The 20,185-nt window shown below is 41.9% G+C and overlaps 2 protein-coding genes across 10 annotated transcripts in view; one reads left to right on the forward strand and one right to left on the reverse strand.

Annotated features, from left to right (window-relative positions):
* rfx2 (regulatory factor X, 2 (influences HLA class II expression)) overlaps window positions 1-13,652 on the reverse strand; it is a 27,813-nt gene extending 14,161 nt beyond the window's left edge. The window contains exons 1-4 of one of the 3 annotated variants that reach the window (XM_035647571.2): window positions 13,497-13,652; window positions 2,314-2,422; window positions 1,519-1,608; window positions 194-276 (exon numbers count right to left, since the gene is read on the reverse strand). In XM_035647571.2, coding sequence (XP_035503464.1) covers window positions 194-276; window positions 1,519-1,608; window positions 2,314-2,421 — 281 coding nt within the window. In that variant the 5' untranslated portion in view covers window position 2,422; window positions 13,497-13,652. Of the gene's footprint in view, window positions 1-193; window positions 277-1,518; window positions 1,609-2,313; window positions 2,423-13,496 lie in introns of those variants that run through there. The other 2 variants (XM_035647572.2, XM_035647570.2) reach the window with 2 other exon arrangements.
* Window positions 13,549-20,185, forward strand: part of acsbg2 (acyl-CoA synthetase bubblegum family member 2) — a 23,631-nt gene continuing 16,994 nt past the window's right edge. For 2 of the 7 annotated variants that reach the window (XM_035647579.2, XM_035647578.2), the window contains exons 1-2: window positions 14,919-15,114; window positions 15,915-16,058. Coding sequence is in view for 4 of the 7 variants with exons in the window: in XM_035647573.2 (XP_035503466.1) it covers window positions 13,564-13,603 (40 nt within the window). In the remaining 3 variants the exon portion in view is untranslated. Of the gene's footprint in view, window positions 13,604-14,918; window positions 15,115-15,914; window positions 16,059-19,464; window positions 19,654-20,185 lie in introns of those variants that run through there. The other 5 variants (XM_035647573.2, XM_035647583.2, XM_035647582.2 and 2 more) reach the window with 3 other exon arrangements.

Raw genomic sequence — 20,185 nt, forward strand, 5'->3', positions numbered from 1 at the left:
ATTTGCAGTGGTGCCAAACATTATGCACATTGCCGTGTCTGTGTAATTTGAAAAGAACAACACTTAAGCCTCTTAAATTGACCTATGGTTAACATTCTGATAAGGCTATTATACGTTTAGGACACATAATAAAACCCTTCATTTCATGCATCATAGTCCATAGTCCTAGTATTTTTGAAACAACGTTGCTTACATAGTTCCATTGGTGTAAACTGCGTCTCCACTTTCTCCTACGTATTGAACCTGGGATGGGTAAACATGTTGCACCTGTTGCACCTACAGGGAGACAACAGGAGGATTAGAGCTCACGGGTAATAAACTTATTGTGTCTTTACTTGTATAGACTGTCGTAGAGAATTTAATTGGCTAAATATACAAATACTGCAAAGATAAATACATGTCCATGTGGGTGTAGTTATGTGCACACCTGTATGTGTGTATATGCAGACTAGTGTGGGAAAAAAATAATGTTTCCACCCCTTGGTTTGTTGACAGCACTTGGGTGTTTTGTTGCTGTAAAATTTCAAGTATTTTACATTGAGAGCAGAACAGAAGTAACAGTGATGGACGGAAAAATATGTTTTGAAACAGTTGATTAAAATCTACATTTTACCTGGAAATTAAAATGGATTAGTTATTAATTGACCGAGACATGCATGAGGTTTAATGAAAACAAGCTTGATCTGGCAAACATCACAACTGGCAATGTTTAATATATAGCGAAGAGGAGGAAAAAAAACAAGTAATGCTCTCTCCATCTGCTATTGGCTGATCTTGGAGCATGTGGTATTACCCAGATATAAAAAAAATAATAACTGTCCCCAAAGACCAGCTAATAGTAGACAGTCAGGTCAGATGGTAGTTTTCACAATAAGACATTAAACATCACACAGATTTTGAGTTGGGATTTGGTTCAAGCCCCCAGGAACATCACCGGCTGCTTTGCAGGAAGGTCAGATCACATACACCGAGAACTCAGAGAAGACGTTCTGCCATGCACATTATCATAAAAGATATGATATATATATCATTATGTTATTCATGTATGCAAGCAGTGGCCCAGGCTCAGCCAGAGAAAGACACACAGTGCGGGGCACAAGCAAGCAGGAGAAACATTTCACCTCTGGGTGAGAAGCTTTTTCGGTGGAATGGATGAGCTTTGAAGTCTTTATCCAGTGTTTAACGCAAACACGGTTCGGTAACTATTTAATTCGTTGAATATGTCAGTCAAGGGCCAAACCAACACCAACCCCCCCCCCAGACTGACTATAATTATTACCCTGAATATAAATTCTGACCCAGATGAGACATTAAGGGTTAATCAAATATTTGTAAGTGACACAAATAAACCCTGGTTGCTACTTACAGACTATAAGCTACTTTAGCCGACCATATGTTCTCTTGTTTAATTTATTGTGAAATAAAACGCTGGTCACAAAAGTCAAAATGATGTCTTTTTTTTCACAGGGTGCACAGATATGTTCACAGCACTGTATATGTATGTACAGCACTGTGTACCTGCTGAGGGACCTGTTGAACCCTGGGTACTGAAAGCTGCTGTGCTTGTCCTCCCTTCTGAGCTGAGCCTGTGGCTTGAACCAGCACCCTCTGTGTGGATACAAGACATAACTCAATTACATAGGTATGTATGTACAATCACACAAACAAAAAAGTCAGCACAACATCAGGAAATAAACCATCAACAAGCGTTCCCCCTTCGAGACGCCTGGTGAAGTGCTGAGAGATTTATGAGGATTAAGACAAAAATAAATGAAAGCCGATACAGCTTTCTACAAGTCGAACGAACATACTCTGTGTCAGACTGGTGCACTCCACAACAGAAATTCACACTGTGTTCTGTGTGGTTCATTAACAATGCTGTCTTTTTGCTGAAGCCTCAATTAGTCTAACAAAGTTAAGACGTTGAGAAGGCATGGCTGAGTCATTTCCTGCTAATATAGTAATGGATAGAGGAAGCAACTGCTGCTATGGTGGAGAGGTGGCAGCTTTAGTTACTGACAAGTTACAAACTGAAACGGTGATTTAAAACATTTTTATTCATTACAGGTGGTGACTGGAACATTAGATAATAAGTGTGTCCCGGAGAGATTCTCGTCATCAAGATATTATTGTAATTATTTGATCATTTCTGCCGCCATTCTCATTGCACCGAAACAGCAAGATGGTCCTGGTTTGTTTTTCCAAAATAACTTTTCTTTGGAAGGTAATAGGATGGAACGGTTAAGTCATTACAGACTTTCCCCATTTGTCCCGTTATCACGGTAGCGGCGGGGGATAGAGGGAGCGCCATACCTGCTGGGAGGCTGGGACAGGCTGTACCACGGGAGCCTGGGCCGATGACGACGTACGCAGCGCTGCCACGCTGGTCGTGGTGTCTGACCCTGCCTCGGAGCTCTGCATGCTGGGTAGCAAGGGAGACATGAAGAAGGAAAACAGAGACAGGACATAAGTTTTATAACCAGATCGAAGAAATACTCTTACAGGTAACAATGAGGACTAAAAAGGAAGAATAAGTGTGGACATGGACAGCCATAAAAAGTAACTGTGCTTCCAGACCACCCCTTCTCTCTTGGAGCCAACATAGCATACATTGGGCCCCACAGGGTTTCTGGCTTTGTCAAGTCTTTAAAGCTCAGAGCCCCAGAAGCTGCCCACCTTTGGCCTTATCAATGGCAAAATGAGCAGCACGACGGTATTAGACGGACTCTCTTAGTCCTGCTGACAGAACGGACGCAGGCCACAAAGTTACAGTACAGGAGTTCAAGTTACCAACAGGCCTCAGGCGCTTCCCTGGGACCAAACCCACTGCCTCCACTCGCCTTTCCACTATGTGCACAGCATAGCAAAGGGGAGCTAAAAATGGAGTGACACAAAGGCTCTCTTAAAAAAAAGAAAAAGGGACAGAGGGGGAATGAGCGGGAGTAAGGTAGGGACAAGAGAAGAATAGAGCAAGGGGGAGTGAGCGGATAAAAAACAACTTGTCCACTCTCTGGCTGAAAAAAAAAAGAAGAGGAAAAACTAAGGGCGAGGAAGATGAAAATGGCAGTGGGGCTCCAGCCCCTGCCAGGGTCCTGATGATATCCAGCGTTGGTTTCTAACGAGAGCCGTCCTCCGAGGGCTGCAATAATCCAGCTGATATGAGGAAATTCCTCAATGCTTTGTAAACGTTTGTTGGTTGCCATGGTGAGGAGTCCATGGCGACCAAACCCCAACCCAACCCCCGTCCTCCCCGACCCCCCACCCCCTTTATAAAGCTCTTGCACAGGAACTTTCGAGTGCGACTGCAAAGAGAGGGGGAGGAGGATTAGAATAAGGGGACGAGGTAGATACAGCACAGTTTGGAGGGGGGGGGGGGGTTGAATTGATGAGCCGTCTTTGGTTTAAAGGCAGAAACACAGGAGCAGCAGGAAAAGTCAGTCGGCGGACAAGAAAGGTGTTCACCGGGAGTGTTACTGCAAAGGGCTGCAAGACACAACCTGCTCGAGACATGCTGCGTGATGCTAGTCATAACACATGACACGCACTACAGTCTTATCATAATTTACTGGAAGAGACCTGACGAACACCACTTTAGGCTGCAGTAATCTGCAGACTAAACTAAAAGCAACAGGTGCAGCTACACGTTTGTAGTCTAACCTTAACTTCCCGATGTGGCCGCACAATTAAAACCCGAGTAAATCTCGTCCACACATAAAGATTCCTTCAGATTTGCGTTAACAAGGAGATCCGCTACCTCACTCATTTCCGAGCAATGAATTGAACTCGAGATAGAAGGGGCGGTAATGAAAACAAATCTAATATGTGACCCACAGAGGAGTAAAAACTCTTTGGAGGAACAACAAAAACAAGGGCAAAATGAGTCAGAATCAAGGGAACTTGTGAGGGAAATAAATTTTGACCAAACCACAGCTCCAGCAAAAATCACTAAACACCAAACTCGGAGTAACATCCGCTATTGTGGGACATTTTCAGAGTATGATGATATAGGGTAACACCACTTAATTATACAACCACCGAAACTGTTAACCACTAAATGCAACATAATGAAGGTATCACAGACTCGAACACAAAATCCCAAAATCCACAATATCCATCCATAACTAGACTGTTCCCACAGTCGAAAAGAGATCGAAAGGGTTTGTTGTATTTAAAAAAATGTTTTCCCTAAGGATCTTGACACTAAATCGTAAAATCAGCTCTGGAAAAGAAAATAGTAGTTTTGCATTTGAATCAGAACATCATGCGACTGACAGGTTTTGCTCAGGCTGCATCACACTATACACTACTTGTCGAATATTAGGATATCAATATCTGTATGTCCCTTGCACTTTCACTCTTCATTTCAGAATTGTAAATGTTTATTATGGCATCAGTCCTCCAATCGCAGAGCTCTGTGGCACAATGATCTCGATATAATGATCTCGCTGCGAAAAGAACAGAATAGTAAAAATGTTTGATTTGTAAGCTACCTGAGAGCACTAAAGAAATCAAACAGATTAGACCCAGGATGAACAGACTGACCTTGCTGAACAATTAGCTTGAATTTTTCAACACACGTATTTATAAAAATATAAATCCCAGCCTCAATGACAACTATGATGAGTTTCGGACGTTAGCAGTAACCTGGGGGTGAGGTCTCTGGTTTGTGGGAACTATTGGGTGTTGTGTACCTTTGATGGGAAAAAAAATTATACAACAGATTTGGGCGTGCCACCGCTGGCATTTTCCATGCGTGGAGACTTTGCCACAGGCAGAAACTACTCTGCCTACATCACTTATAGACTGAGTAAAGGAGGAGGAAGCCTGTGTGTCAATCTTCAAACACACACACACACACACACACACACACACACACACACACACACACACACACACACACTCAATGCTATAATGAGTTTCTCCCTGAGCAGCCCTCCGCGTCCATCCTCTGTGCTTTATTGTTCAGGGCACAATTAGCACTTACATATGAAGGCTCTCGTATTCTATGGCCATTTTTCTTCACACGTCTTTCTTGTATGTTATTTAAGTACGCAAATTCTATTATCGGAATGACGCTAACAAGGACCGAACCTTTTGAAAGCCGCTGCAATAATCCAACATCTTTCTGAAGCAAGGAATTTGTTGGTGGAGTGTCACTTTGCGTATATAAATACGCTCCATTCCATCATTTATCTTTAGACTTGTCATTTTCACCAGAGGAAGTGACACGGGGCCGAGGGCTTTTCTGGCCTTTAATGAGTGGGTGGCATGGCAAGACGGTGTGGGATCGGGAAACGGAGCCCCGACCTTCCCGTTTTCATCCATTAAAGTTCAATTAAAGCTCTGGCTGGAGTAGGGTGTGTCAAATTACTGCACAGGAGGCAGAGGAAGCAGATGGAGTGCAGGCAGAGAGGAGTGTTTCTGCTTAGTGTTCGTGGAAGGTTAAAAGACACATATTCCCAACCAGCAGTTATAAAAAAAAACCCACAGACTGCTGCTGCAAAAAAAAACAAAAAGCCACTCCGGACGGGCTGCTGTTGAGCGCCAAACCTCTCTGCCCCCAACCCAGAGAAGACTTCATACATGCGAGTCTGTGCTCATGTCAGGTCTGTGAGCCTGGTTTCATTCAGGCAAATCCCAGAATAGCACTTAACAACATCACGAAGAGTCGCTCCTTTTTTAAAGAGTTACCTGACTTTTAGAAGAAACTGAAGAAACAGGAGAAAGACACTTTTTAAAGAAACTCTAAAGCCTAACAAAGTGTCATTAATGCCTTAGTCTTTAATGTTAATAGTGCAGAGGAGATTTAAACATCTGTCGCTGACAGCTTTAACTAAAACAGGGCTCAATCACAGAAAAACACATACAGATGTTCAATTAAAAGCAGGAGCCCACAGTCTTGGCTCGTGTTTGCACTGGCCCACATTGTTTGCAGAGCAACAACGGTTGCTAGTGGCAACACCGTCCACTCCCGTTTCCAGGAGCCTGTTGCTATGCGACCAACAGAATACTTCCCAAACCAAACAATGCCATCCCCCCACCTGATCCCTCTATCTCACGCTAAGTAGAAACTTACAACAATAAATACTATGTAAGCTATTAATTTCAGACACCAGGAGACACGGAGGCAGAGTTATTCCTGTGCTGCAGTTATACAAAAATGTACAGACTTTACACTGGTTATAACCTAAAAGGACAGGATGAAGTGCTCTGTTTTTGTAACCACTTGGTGGTCAAAAGGGGGAGGAATGTTTAAGTCATCAGGGAGACACCAGTCTATTGTTTAAGGTTGCTTTATACTCATGCCACCCAAAAACAACACTTCCAAAAGCAAACTGAGTCTTCCCAAAGTTTCCTAGGCAGAGAAAAAAAACAGTAAAACAGCTTGAGGAGAGCAATTCTTTTTTTTCTTCAAGTCACTGGAGGATAAGGAAAATTATAGCAGAGGCAGATACGTTAAAAGGGACATGCAGTGTTGATGTGACACCGTGCATGCATTTTCTACGGAAAAGCAACAGGTCTTTGATGAGGTTTTAACATGTTTTCCCTGATATGAGGATTCATTTAGTAAATGATATTTTAACGCAAAAAAAAATGTTATTGCCATTTGGGGGTTTGAGTAACAAATAACAAGAACAATTAGCTTTTCATTGATTTCATTAAAAGAACCTATAAGATCACACAGGCACACGCACTCACACAAAGAGTGGATTAAGATATGATAAGGGATCTCCACAACAGAAGCTGTTCTTCCAGCCTGTCTCATTAATTCATGGCTAATCCAATCAAAGCAGCTCTTGGGGTCTGCAGATGGCAGAGTTTAAAGGGAGGGGGGGAGTGAGAGAGAGGAGGGGTGGGGGCGAACTGAAATAGGAGGCACTGACCACTGTCTCTGATCCAAGCAAGCCCCCCCCACACCTCTGGTCATCGGCACAACCTGTCCACTCCGTCACCATGTGTGCTGCAGGCCTGATAGCCACAGAGAGAAAGATCAAACCGTTGCCATGGAGATTGTGTGTTCGCCCATGCTCTGCGCTCGCAACTTCCTCCCCCCAATGCCTTACCTCTTCTAACCCATTCCAGATTTCCTCCACCACCACCCACCCCCGGCCTTCGTCCTTAACATTTAACATCTCGAGATGAAGGATGATGATGATCTGAAACTGCACATGTCGAGATGTTAGAAGTGGAAAACACAAAAGGACGAGGGGGGGGGGGGGGGTGGAGGAGGTGGTCACAACTGGGAAGGTAATCAGGCTATACTCATACGTGTGGGCGTCTTGCTTCCATGAGTATTTAATATTTATCTAATGTGCTTAAAGGCTGCCAAAGTGATGACACAAAGAGCAACCTTCTGTCAAGACACCTGCCTGGAATCCTCGGCCAACATCATTTTCATTTCCCAACATATAGTATTAATGTGTGTAAGATTACATAAAATTCATAAAGAGTTTGAGTGCTGTGCACTTCAAGGCCTTTACAATGACATCTGCACAGCGTGTGAAGCATATAGAATAGATCCGAAGCACTTAATAAGAGCCCCTATTAAAGCTATTATATCACCGAATTTACTCACAAGACCAGAAACAACCTTGAGCACATAACCCCTGCCAGGGGTGCATGATGCTTATCACTTTAATTATACAAAAATAATAATTAAGTTCATAGTTTAAAAATAAAAATCAGGTATTACAAAGGGCTTCACAAAGAGAAGAAAAACCAACCACCAGTACTGACAACACTAGTGGTTAAGTACAGCAACCTGACGCTTCAGTCTAGCCCAGACTTGCGTTCTATTCTATGGAATTATACTTATTTACAGTATGTCTGCCTGTGCTTTCTCCCTTCAACAGGTGTGTCTCCAGCCTGTGGAGTTTTATTTCCCAGGGAACCACCTTTTGCAAGGATGACCTCAGATGCTGGCAGCGGGCTGCCTTGATCTTGACCGATGAATCCCAAGATAGGCGCTGTGTTGCCCTGGAGGGGTTTTTGCCCTCTTGGTAGGCGTTAACTCTCCGCACGGATATGACTCCGAGAGTAATCGTACTGTAAGTACATTGTGTTTTCACAGGCACCACTTGACACAAAGATCGAGTCATCGGTTAATGCTTTAAATCTGAGACAGATCCAGGTGTCTGTTGTTCATGTAGTGAATACTGTGCCACACTGAACACGTGCCATCAGACTCAGATTTAAGTATTTAATGCCTCTTTTAAACACAAACCCTGTGTAAGACTAAGAACATTTAACATTTCAATTTTCAATTTGCCTTTGACAGGACACACTGCGACATCGTAGTATTGCAGAATAATGGTAACACAGGTGAATATTGACACAAATTTCAAGTACACAACAGTGTTATTGAGACACATAAATAGACCAACATGCTGGAAAGATAATAAACGTCATCTGGTCTGAGAACGATAGTGGATCCCCCAGGAGGAGCTGGAAAATAAATGTGGCTAAAGAGAATGATATCTGGGCTACCTTGACCATGGATGGATGGAACATCTTTTTGTAAATGATACTGCTGCCGACTATATATCATATATCAACGTCTTTAGATGATTGGAAAACAATTAGTTTTTTTGAAATTGGGAAGTTGACATGGTTCAAAATTATTCCAGCAGTTTACAGTTAATACTCATTTCAGTCAAACTAGCTTACATACATATCTGATCGATTTTACTGGCAAATGGAGAGGACTTAACTGGTGCTAGTTCACATATTGCAAAACCACTAGACTCCTGCATAAGACATTACTAAGACAGGGTCTGGATTTGAAATCATCTTTTCTGCAGCCAGCAACCAGACCCAGGGATATCCTTTTAAAAATGATGATTTACATAATCTCAGATCATACAGGGTCCTTTCCAGAGCTACAGATTACTTGAGGAACTGTGGCCCTTTTCCTACCTGCCATCAATACATGTCTCCAGTGATCAGATCACAATACACAGCTCCAAGTACATCAGTGAACACCAGGCATTAGAATGACGTCTCCACCTTGGATCTCCCTCCCTTCCCTGCTCTGTATGTAAATGATTTCTGTTTGCAAATGATGTGGTTTTGGCCGGTCAAACGCCAGTTTTGGTCAGTGCCAAAGAACAACATATGTTACCTCAAGGCACTTTACATAGTAAGGTCGACCTTACAATACTACAGAAACCCAACGGTTCAAGATCTTGGCGACCGTGTAGAGAGAAAAAAACAGGAAGAAACCTCGAGAAGGTCTGTACTCAGTGTGGGCGGCCATCTGCCTCGACAGGTTGGGGTGAGAGGAGAGAAATCTTGAGGTGATTGCCACAAATCGGTCAATGTATCAGAAAAAATATTTTTCATTCATTATGAAACTGTAGTGGGTCAGAGGATGTCAGCGGAGTAGATGACCCAGGATGTTCTGGGCATCCCACACCACCTCCGAACGTGGTCCAAGTGATTGAATCTTAGATATATACTGTATATATAAATCTAACTGAATTGTTATTTATTTCTTTGCCTTCCACTTCTGGCTGAGTGAATTATTTTTTCCAACTTCTCCATGATCGAAATCCACACTATACAAGACTTCCTATCAGTGGTAGTAATTTACTGCCAGACCAACTACCCTGGCTACAATTTACAACATTGATAAGTCGAGCAACACAAATGTCTGACTGAACAATTCTGACTTTAAAATAATTATCCATTACACAATGCTACTTTGACTTTCTTGGTCTTGGCCTTGGTTCTGGTAATTACTTTGCAGCAGGTTTACACAGAGAGAAAATGTTCTTTAAAGCTAAATAAACATCTCGAAATACACTATCCTAAAATTCTACAAAAGAAAGGAAAAGTAAAGGAGCGGATGGGGGTTTGCTACTATCCCTGCCTGAAATAGGGAGAGGGGGGGGGGGGTCTGTCATTGTAATGCAAATGTCACTGCCTTGTCTGCTGTTTGTGGCAGGAAATTTAATTAGCAGTTGTGTAGCTATGATACTAACAGGTGGAATGCTGAGAATGCTCCCGATGACACACACAGACAGAGGAGACAGACGGAAAAACATTTCATTTCACAAGTTTCAACTTGTTGCCATCGTGCAAGGGCAAATCAGTGGCCACGATTTTTTTTGGTATATGACAAGATTTGTTTTTTTGTATCCTAGCAGCGTAAGCCTACAATGACTTCCAAAATCTTTGTAGCTGGAAGACTTGATGTGAGAGTCACGAGGATGCTTAAACTGTTTTCCTTTCAACGGATCCTTTTGAAACTATAAAAACAGGCTACTTAGGGAGAAAAACTATCAACAAATAAATGAAATATGAAGATGATTTAAACTGACACATTTTGTGTGCACAAAAGGCACAATTAAATTTCACTTAACAAGCCCCTCAAGGCGTTCTCCTCTCGGTTCCGCTTTGCTCTGTGATTTCCTGACATGCCTTTGACTGGAGTTGGGGGATAACCCATTAAAACTGTGTTAATATTAGACAATGAAATTAGCACAAAGAAAAACAGGAACTTCAGTTAGCACAGCAGGAGGCAAATGCAACTCTGTGAATGTGATCAACTGTAAACCGCAGGGACAAAGGTGATGGAAGTGACTAGGTCCATGTAAGTGTCTCTAGCCGGGTATTGGATTGAGCACTTCTCCCCCCGGGGCAGCAGTCGGCCTCATCAAGATAAGCTAAATACAGCATGAGCAAACACACATACGTGAGCACATCCACAGATCGCACTTGTGTATGCACACACACACACACACACACAAACACACACGCACGCTCGCTCACTCACCAAGCACACACACACACACAGAACATGTGACCAAAAGCTGTGTCAGATCACCCGCTGCCCAAGAGACGGCTGCAGCTGTCCTATTGATAGCTGAACTGTACAACACACAGGCCCATTTAACACTCAAAATGGCACACAGATAAGGGTTGACACTGCTACATACAATCATACGAGCAACTCCAGAGATCATCACATAAAATTAAGCTAAAGGAGGTTGGACCTCAGGAAAGCTGCGTATTCATCTGTAAATCAGAGGCCCTTTAATTCCTGAAATGGACCAAAGAATGACCATGGGCATAGGCTGCAAGCGATGCCAATAAAAGGCGAGCCAGGTCACTGAAATCGAGAATACATACACATAACAAGTGACCTACAACAGAACTGCTAAATAATAAACTTCACCTTGAAACGGACATTCAAACCTTGTCTGTATTGAAATGTATAAATAACTCTCCAACCACCAGTTGCTTTCAACTCTGTTTAATCCTCCTTCTCTGTGCACCTTTTCTTCCTGACCTGCCTCTGCAAGCCAAAGCTATGCACTCTTACCACAAAGAGAGGGAGATGAAAATAGCCTGATTAAAAACACTGACTTTCTTTTAAAAAGAATAATATTTCGCCCCCCTGGCCCACTCCGTCCCTGTTCTTTCCATGACTTGGGCGTATTTGTGTATCAAGTTGCCATGTAAACATAACAGTGTCATGCTCAAATGGGGGGGTGGGGTTGGTTGGGGTTACACACAGAGCTTATGCGCAGTCATCTCTTTATTTTCTTTGTAGCTGCGGAGAGATGTCCGCCAAATCAAGTTAAGTGTTTCTCTCTCTGACACTTCAAATCAAGTCAAGTGTCCCTAATGCACACAAAATCAGCGGTGGAGGGAAGCTTCATGAACATCACATTTTGAACGTATTATGCAGCCTACATATTAATTATGATTGATATAACCACCACAATTGGTCTGCATCAATAATACATCACCTAGGAATCATTTATCTCTCTTCCATGCGAGGACAAATATTTAATGTAAATACACATTTTTACAGCTCAATTCGTCAGTAGCAGGCAAAGGGGGGCGTTAATTAGAGAATTGTTCATGCTGCTCAAGATTCTTCAATAGTAAAGGTTTCAAATGACCGAACACCTGACAGCCCGTCTCTAAGAAGATAGTTCATTAGAATTATTGTATCTCGGGGGACAAAAATCCCAGAGGTATGCAAAGTGATGGAACCAAGCCAAAGCCACACTGTGAAATTAATGAAAAACGGGAACTTGAAATCCTGGAGAGAGAGACGAGGGGGAGGGGTCTCATTATTGCTATGGATTGATATGATGCCTCCAACTCTGAAGAGGTCAAACAGCAAACCAACTGAGACCTGCCACCTGAACAATGAGGCAGCGCGACTTGGCTGTTAGAAAACAATTTGCGTGTGCGTCTGTTCAACAGGTACTGCATCAGTTCAAACTTGTAAGAGCTAAATTACTTGTGATGAAATGGGAGAAGGATGGGTGTGTGGGGGTGTGTGGGGGTCAAGTGTTTTACTCTCACTTACTGCAAAGTGCACCAGCGTTTGTTATTTGACGCCTGGTTTTTAAAGACTCCATCTCTCTTGCGAGACCGTGACACCAAGGACAGGGAAGTGTCACAGCAGCCGTCACAGCGCCACCTAGCTGTACTGTAAGCACACGCAGCGTTTCATGCCGTCTCTTAAAGATTAAAAAAAAAAAAAACTTCTCAACTTTATAAAAGTTGCCACTGTAGATAGTCGACGTTACATCCGAGTACCGGAGGGTGACGATCACCTGACAGGTCGATATATACTGCTGAGATAGAGACGAGTGCAAAACATCGGGTTCGATAACGTCGTAACGTTCAGTGTCGTAACGTGAGTTCGTATTTTCGAGCTCTGCCTCGTAACAGCTTTTTTTTTCTTTCTTTTTTTTTTTACAATGACTTTATTATCATTTTCTAAAGTGAAAATCGCCACCGCCGAGTTGACAGACGGTGAAATGAAAGTTGTTCCTCCTGCTCGACTACACGCCTGTTGCCAGCGGCGCTCGTTGTAGAGTTTGAGCCCCCGCGAACATCGTTGCTAACGCTAGCTAGCCACCTTCTCCCCACCTGCCCGAGAGCGATTCCGATTCGCCCGCGAGACGCGTCGGCAACGAAGCGCGTGTGTCCGTGTGGTTGCGACGGAAGAGACCCCGGCGGTTGCCGCTAACAACGCGACGAGCGCCCGCAAACTCTCAACCGAACTTGCAACTCAATCGCCGCTGTGGGTTTTCTGAAGTTAGCATTAGCATTTAGCTCGACCGGTAGCCCCGGACATCCATCCTGCTGGGATTGGAGCTGCGAAGTGGCGTTCACGTCCCCAACACACAAACACACACGCGCGCTTGATACACAACACAGTAACAAGTGTAGATTCGTGTTGTCCTGTCTGACGCCGAGGCGCAGTGGTGGGAAGAAGAAAAAAAACAAGTAGCAGAAGTTAAATACGTGTATTTGCGAGCTGACTCAAAGGAGCAAACCGCTGGTGTTTAGCAATAGGTGACCGTCGGTGAAATGAAGAGTGGAACGCGATTCACAACTTGGGGCGGGTGCCACAACCAGGGGAAAGTTATGTTGTGGAAATGAACTACGACTGCGCTGGACCTCAGAGCATTTTCTCCGCGATGCACGTGAATTCCGTTTCTGAGTTTGTGTAAAGATATAGTCACCTTTGCCTTGAGAAAAGTTCTGCCCTGGGCTCGGTCCCCTCTCTCCCACTCGCTCGGTGACTTCCAGATGCTGCTGCTGCTGCTGTTGCTGAGTGTTGCGCCCGTTGGTAAGTAACTGTCTCCACGGCTACAGTCACTATGGCGCGACGGGGTCTCGGGGCAACTGTTGCTACCCTCGAATGACTACGTCATGGCACCTCACTACACGAGGGCGGGGTCAAAGCGGAAAGAGCCCCGCCCGCTTACATTTGGCTGTAGATTTAAATTGAACCACTAGGGGGTGTTCTAGGCTCGGAAAATGGTGGAAAAGCATAATTCTCAAACAATGCTTCTCTCTGGACTGACACAAGCTATTTGTATCTATTGAAATTATTGTATGAATCCTACTGTGATATTATCCACATGTACAGATTCTGTTTAACTTCTTGTTCACAAGCAAGCACCTACAATTAATCCTCTCATGATTATATACTGTACAAAAACAATTTAAGAATGTGGACAGGAAGCAGATAAGACTACACCACTGTGATGTTCTTAAGAAATCAAAATAGTTGTGTTCATAATTTCATAAACTCTATGAATGCCAAAATAATCATCTTGATTATCGTGCTGATCATGTAATCAAATTTTTTTCTGTATGTGTTTTATACATCATGCATGATGATTGCAAACTGATTTAATGTAACTATACAAATAAATATCAAAGAATCTAAAACTAGACATGTATCAAAATCTTGACCTCAATAAAACTTTTAGGAGGCCCATGGACTAAAATGTTTTGTTTTTGTTGTTGTTGTACTGTGTGATCACAATATAAACCTAAATAAAATTGGGTTTTTACAATGTTGCCCTCAACAAATATAGGCCCAAAGGACTGAGTAATGCTGCAGAACCTACTTTGGCTAATATTCCACTTTAGTGTTCAACGTCCCTTTACAAATTTACAGATGATGACATCATGTGCAACTAACTGACAAACAGTGAACGTGGCTGTTGGGAGCCATAAATTACATAAAGGTGGACGACTTGTCTCTACGAATTGTAATTGGAAAAACTTCCACAGGACTCCGGTGTAAGAAGATAAATCAAACGTGTTTATTCCACAGTTTGTAAATCTTGAGTTCTAACAGAAGTATCCAAAACCAAGTCTTCCTCAACAGAAAAGTGTACTACACTAAGACCGTGTGGCTTAGTCGCTGCTTGAGCCTCAACTGAACAACTAACTAACTTCAAAGCCATGAACTTATGAACTTCAAAGCCATGCAGAGAGCCATTTCTCTTAAAGCAACAATAACATGCTTACATATTTAAACAGAAACTTAAATATTGCTGCCTTCATGAATCATGACGTTGACCCATTTTTAGAGCATCAAACAACTAAATTTACCAGTGACACGAACACCAACACATACAACAGTGTGATAAGAACTACCTAAGATGACAAAAAAGAAAATCTTTTTGACTTTTTAGTTTGATCCCATCATATTGACAACGAGGAGGCAGAGTTTCTTGCCTATACTGCAGCCAACCACCAGGGGCGACCCTGATGATTATGCCTCCTTTGGGGACCAGTCTTATTCCAACATGACTGACGCGAGAAAAGTATCCACTTTGCCTGGTTGGTAATCCATCTTTTTAGTTGTGTGACATTTATTATGTAGATGTTGTTGTTTTTTGTTTTTTGTTTTTTGTTGTTTAGGTTTTTATTCTGTTGTTTATAATTTGGGGCAAATTTCAAGCACAAAAAATTGAAACCTTATCAACTGTCTGAATGATATTTTGCTATATTACAACAATTTAATGATGCTCCAAGAAAGGAAATGAAATTGCTCAAATGTGCATATTTGCTTCCCTATTTTCTTAGCCTGGCTTTGCTGGACTAATACTCAAATGTGTATTCTGGCAGAGCACATTTAAATGAGCTCCCAGAATTCATCTGGGTCTCAGGCTACTTTTCTCTTCCACACATATGTGGATATATTGCTAAGGTAAATAGTTATCTGGATAGTTTTTGTAATTTTATCATTTAAAATCCCTGGTGATTTTAAAAAGATAAAAACAAGCCTATTATACATTAATGATCTTCTCTATTGCTTTGAAGTACTACAAGAGTCTTGCAACTGGCCTTGTCTTCATGCATTTCAGATTCTCAGCACACGGTGGCAGCCTGTGACTGCATATTGATTGGGATACAACATAGCCCTGTGTGTGCCAGTTTTTTCAAACAGCCCTATTTAGCTGACGAAACGATGAATTAAAGACAATTGAACAATAAACGCACAGCGAAGGCCAAGAGAAAGTACAATCTGGAAATACAGGACAGGTGGCTTCAACACTTACAGAGTTCAGCTCATGAGTCTGTCGCTCTGCCAGTGAAAGGAGTATTCACACATTTCTCTCTCATCAACATAAGCACAGGTGGGACATTAACGTCAAAACGACAACATTTCCCGTGAGCCTTTGCCATTGTAATCATCCGAAGACTACCGGGAGCTGCAGTATTTGGAATTTAACCCCCCACAGGCTGTCACCTGTGTGTGGAAGTGGGACGTAGTGGTGTTGGTAAGTAACTAAGTACATTTACTCAGGTCCAAATGTACTAGACTACAATTGTGAAGTACTTGAGTTTTTTTCTGTAATTTTCTGCTGCTTATTCCTTCTAGTCCAGAGGGAAAGGTCCTTTTTACTCAAATGCTTTTTGTATTATAACTGTAGTTATTTGCAGATTCAGATGCATAAAATGAAATATGATGAGCAATGATGATTCATTGGGTGCACATTGATTACTTTTAATTGGTATGTAAGTATTTTTTTTCTCCATTTATTTATCGAGCAAATGTAATCAGTTATACATACAGTTATATAGTATGGCTACAGGCGAACACTACACATTTATAACTTACTATGTGTTGTATCACAGGGTTGTGGTACACTTTGTGTAATTGTTACAACTGTTGCACCTACATTTGGTGAAATATTAATTTGTCTTTTTGGAATCTTATTTCATGATAAATATGCAGTAAGACAATGATTTACATAACTTCACTGTCAGACCCATCATCTGACTTTTGCTATTTTGACCAGAATAGTCGTTGGTAACTGGCAAACATGTGCATGACTTATTAATGATACAACAGTCCCAGTTACTCATTGGGGAGTTTTTCTACAGTGTAAGTGTTATTGCGTTTTCCTAAAATAGAAGATGTGAATAATTCTTCCACCATTTCAAATTGTCCCCCTTTCTGTTTCAGTTGTGGTTCACTTTAATGTTTGGGGATATCGGCCTAATTATTGCTATAAAGCTGCATTTTTTCCCCCAAATATAAAATACTGATGACTCAGGACACAGGATAGATGTTCATAGACATTTTTTTTAATATCACATTGAAATGTGTAATGAGTGAGACACACTGTGTGTAAACGTTGAGTTATCACATTGAAATGTGTAATGAGTGAGACACACTGTGTGTAAACGTTGAGCAATTCATCGATTACGCTCTACATTTGATAAGACTTGATCGAAACATCACTGCTCTACAGTGACGCCTCAGCAGAGCATGGCACTGGAGAGAGGATGTCATTGACTGGCAGTAACCCCAGCATGCATCAGCACTAAAAACATTCTGCAGCAGCAGTTCAGCGTGTGCGCATGAGTACACCGGATCACCCGGCCTCTGGTTGTCATGTGATGCTGTGGTGTGGTGGCTCTCCGGTCTCGTCTCTCGTGGCAATTGGCTGAGAAAAATCTTGCTATAGTAGCAGTGATGACACACACTTTGTGAAGTCACGTGAGCGGCTATTTAAAGACTGCTAAGCCACGTGAAAATAAGAAAATATTTTTTGGGGATTACGTTCATAAAATCGGCATGCACATGCATGCACGGTCACACGTTTTACCGTGCTTAAGTGTTAGTGAATATATTCTATGATTTCTGACTTGAAGTCTTGTAATGTACATAAAAGGTGGCAAAATTGTAGATTCTTTTCTTGTGAGCTTACATGTATAAAATCAGTTAACCTTTGGGAGGTAGCTGCATTCATACCGTATATTTGAATCAGAATGAAAGGAAATGTGTGTGCTCTCTTCTTCCCCTATTTTGACCTACTTGACCTGTTGAACGGTTGAGTTTAGGGGAAACTGTGTAAAGGAAATTCCTTTAGTGGAGTCCACCAGTAGGAGTTTTTTTTTTTAACCTCAGTTTAAAGTTTGATTATTTGATTAATCAATTCCATAAATCCGAGTTCATAAATGGCAACTGAATTTATTTTGCAGCAGCTTTAAGTCCAAAAATAAAATGTCAGCATAGATTTGTGTCCCCAGCTAAACTTCCCTCACAGACTCTAGCACGTTTACAATGGGTGATAACCTGTTTGACTTGTCAGTTTAAAACTCCTTTACACTGAGGTACTATGTTTGCCGCCAGCCAACATTTTTTGTGACCGGTTAAACTCTAAGTTCTGTTTCTCGCCTTCCATTGGTTTCAGAGCTGCCGTCTTTGTTTCGGTGGCCTGGATAGCAGGTCACTCGCTGAGAGGAAACTAGAAGTACAGGCTTGTCAGTCTGTGTGATTTGACTAACAACTTCTTTGTCTTTCCACTGGGCTGAAATTAGGTTTGCAAACAATGTTATGAGCATTGAAGAAATTCAGTCAGTCAGTAGTAGCTTGTTCAGATATCTTTTTAGATGCTTTAAACACTTCTGTGATGCAGTCAGTGAGGCTGTTATAAAATTTCTTATTAGCTTAAGCACCCACTTAAATGGATACTATTTTGCAGTGTTGGATGACATATTCAGTTCTGGTACTGAACTAAAAGTAGCAATGCTGCACTGCACGAATACTGCATTAGTACAAGTATTTGTAGTTGTTCAAGTTCTGCACTGAAAAGGTTACTTGAGTAAAAGTATGCAGAAAAATGGCCCCTCTAAGTTTGACATTGTTAAATAAGATGGCAGAAGATTATCATTCCTGATGCATAAATAATGGAACATGATGATACTGAAAGCAATTTTATTGAAATAGTTCCAGATAATTTTATCAAATGATAGTCATTGAACAATCATGTCAGCTGTGATTTTATGTACTGTAGAGTAGTTTAATATATAAAAATACATCCTATCTTTTAAGAGGAGTGTTTATGTATGTATTGTTTTACTGTGAAATAATTGTCTCTGAGGGAAAACTACAGTATCGTCATATGAGCAAGTGTTATGGAATTGAATCACTCCGGCATAACAAGTATATCCACCTCGAATCTACTATAGTACTTGAGTAAAAATTAAGTTACATTCTGCAACGGCTATATTCAGTGACAAGATCTGTGTGAAATATTAAAAAAATAATGTAGGTCACAGGATATGGCCGTCTTTGCATCATACGAAAGAATAATTCCAGCCAGTGGAGAATGATAAAAGCCAAGACGGCACTGCTGCACTTGTAGTCTTGCCTCAGAAAAACCTTGTCCGATAGTAACCTCATCCGGTGTAGCTGTATCATAGGGGGATGGGCTTGAGTTTCAATATATCACCTGTCAAGAGAGACAGTGTGTGTGTGTGTGTGTGTGTGTGTGTGTGTGTGTGTGCTGGCCCAAAAGAATGAGGACATTTTTCTACTGGAATTTTGCTCTTCAGTACTTGTTCTACTGTAAATATATACAATAAATTATATAAACATTTAGAAAATGATCAATTTGTAGGTTCCATAAAAACACCTGATGTCATGATACCATCGAAAAATACTCGATACAAATTTAAAGACCCGCAAACGGTCTTTTAGCACACACACACACGCACACACTTCATAATGGCTTGCCTGACCATATATGGAAAATGAGCCTTGTGGTGTGAGCAGATTCGACCAATCAGCTTTCGTTAGCGTAGTGGGGAAGCTGGGGGGGAGGGGGGGCTTGTCTGGCGGAAGTCTGGGTGTGGTTTTTTTTAAGGGGGAGGGGCCAACCGAGCCGGCTGCTGCTGTTTGAAAATGAATGATAACTGAGTAGTGGATGAGAGTGTGTGTGCGCGGTTGGTGTGTTATCTCTCTCCGTGTGTAAGCGGCAAACTGAAGCCACACAGCGTTTCACAGAAAGGAGCAGAAGGAGACGTGGACGTTAACAGAGAAAATAAACCGCCAGGAGAAGAGATAGCGTCCAGCGATGCAGTGTGAGTACTTCCGCTCCGTTTCTGGTTTTTATTTATTTTATTTATTTTATTTCACGTAGCTGAGATGAAGTCCCTCTTACTCATTTATCTTTCGCTGAGATCCGGTTTGGTAACGAGCCCCTAGTCAAAAAGAAAAGTAAAACAGAGCTTACTTCTAAAGTATGTTCATATCATTTTATGCTTTTATGCCATAGCCTGGTGTCCAAGGTTACCAATTGGTTTTAAAAACCACTTCCGGACATTGAGGACGAGCTAATTGTCTCCAGCTTGATCTCTACATCATCAAGAGAGCTCTCCATGTTTTCTTTCCTGTGTGAATTGGCCCAGATGACGGGCCCCCCTAAAGATGTGAATGGAATCATAATTGTTTAGAATGTGCGTGAAGAGTATTACATGTGGCCGGTGAGGATGCTGAGGATTACACCCAGTCGTGAACTGCTCCACTGGGTGATGTTCAGAGGCAGCAGCTGTTTTATGCAGAGGATTGATTGATAGATAGATAGATAGATTGTTTGATTGATTGATTGATAGA

The sequence above is a fragment of the Scophthalmus maximus genome, chromosome 13 (genome assembly GCF_022379125.1).
Source record: "Scophthalmus maximus strain ysfricsl-2021 chromosome 13, ASM2237912v1, whole genome shotgun sequence".
Lineage (NCBI taxonomy): Eukaryota > Metazoa > Chordata > Actinopteri > Pleuronectiformes > Scophthalmidae > Scophthalmus > Scophthalmus maximus.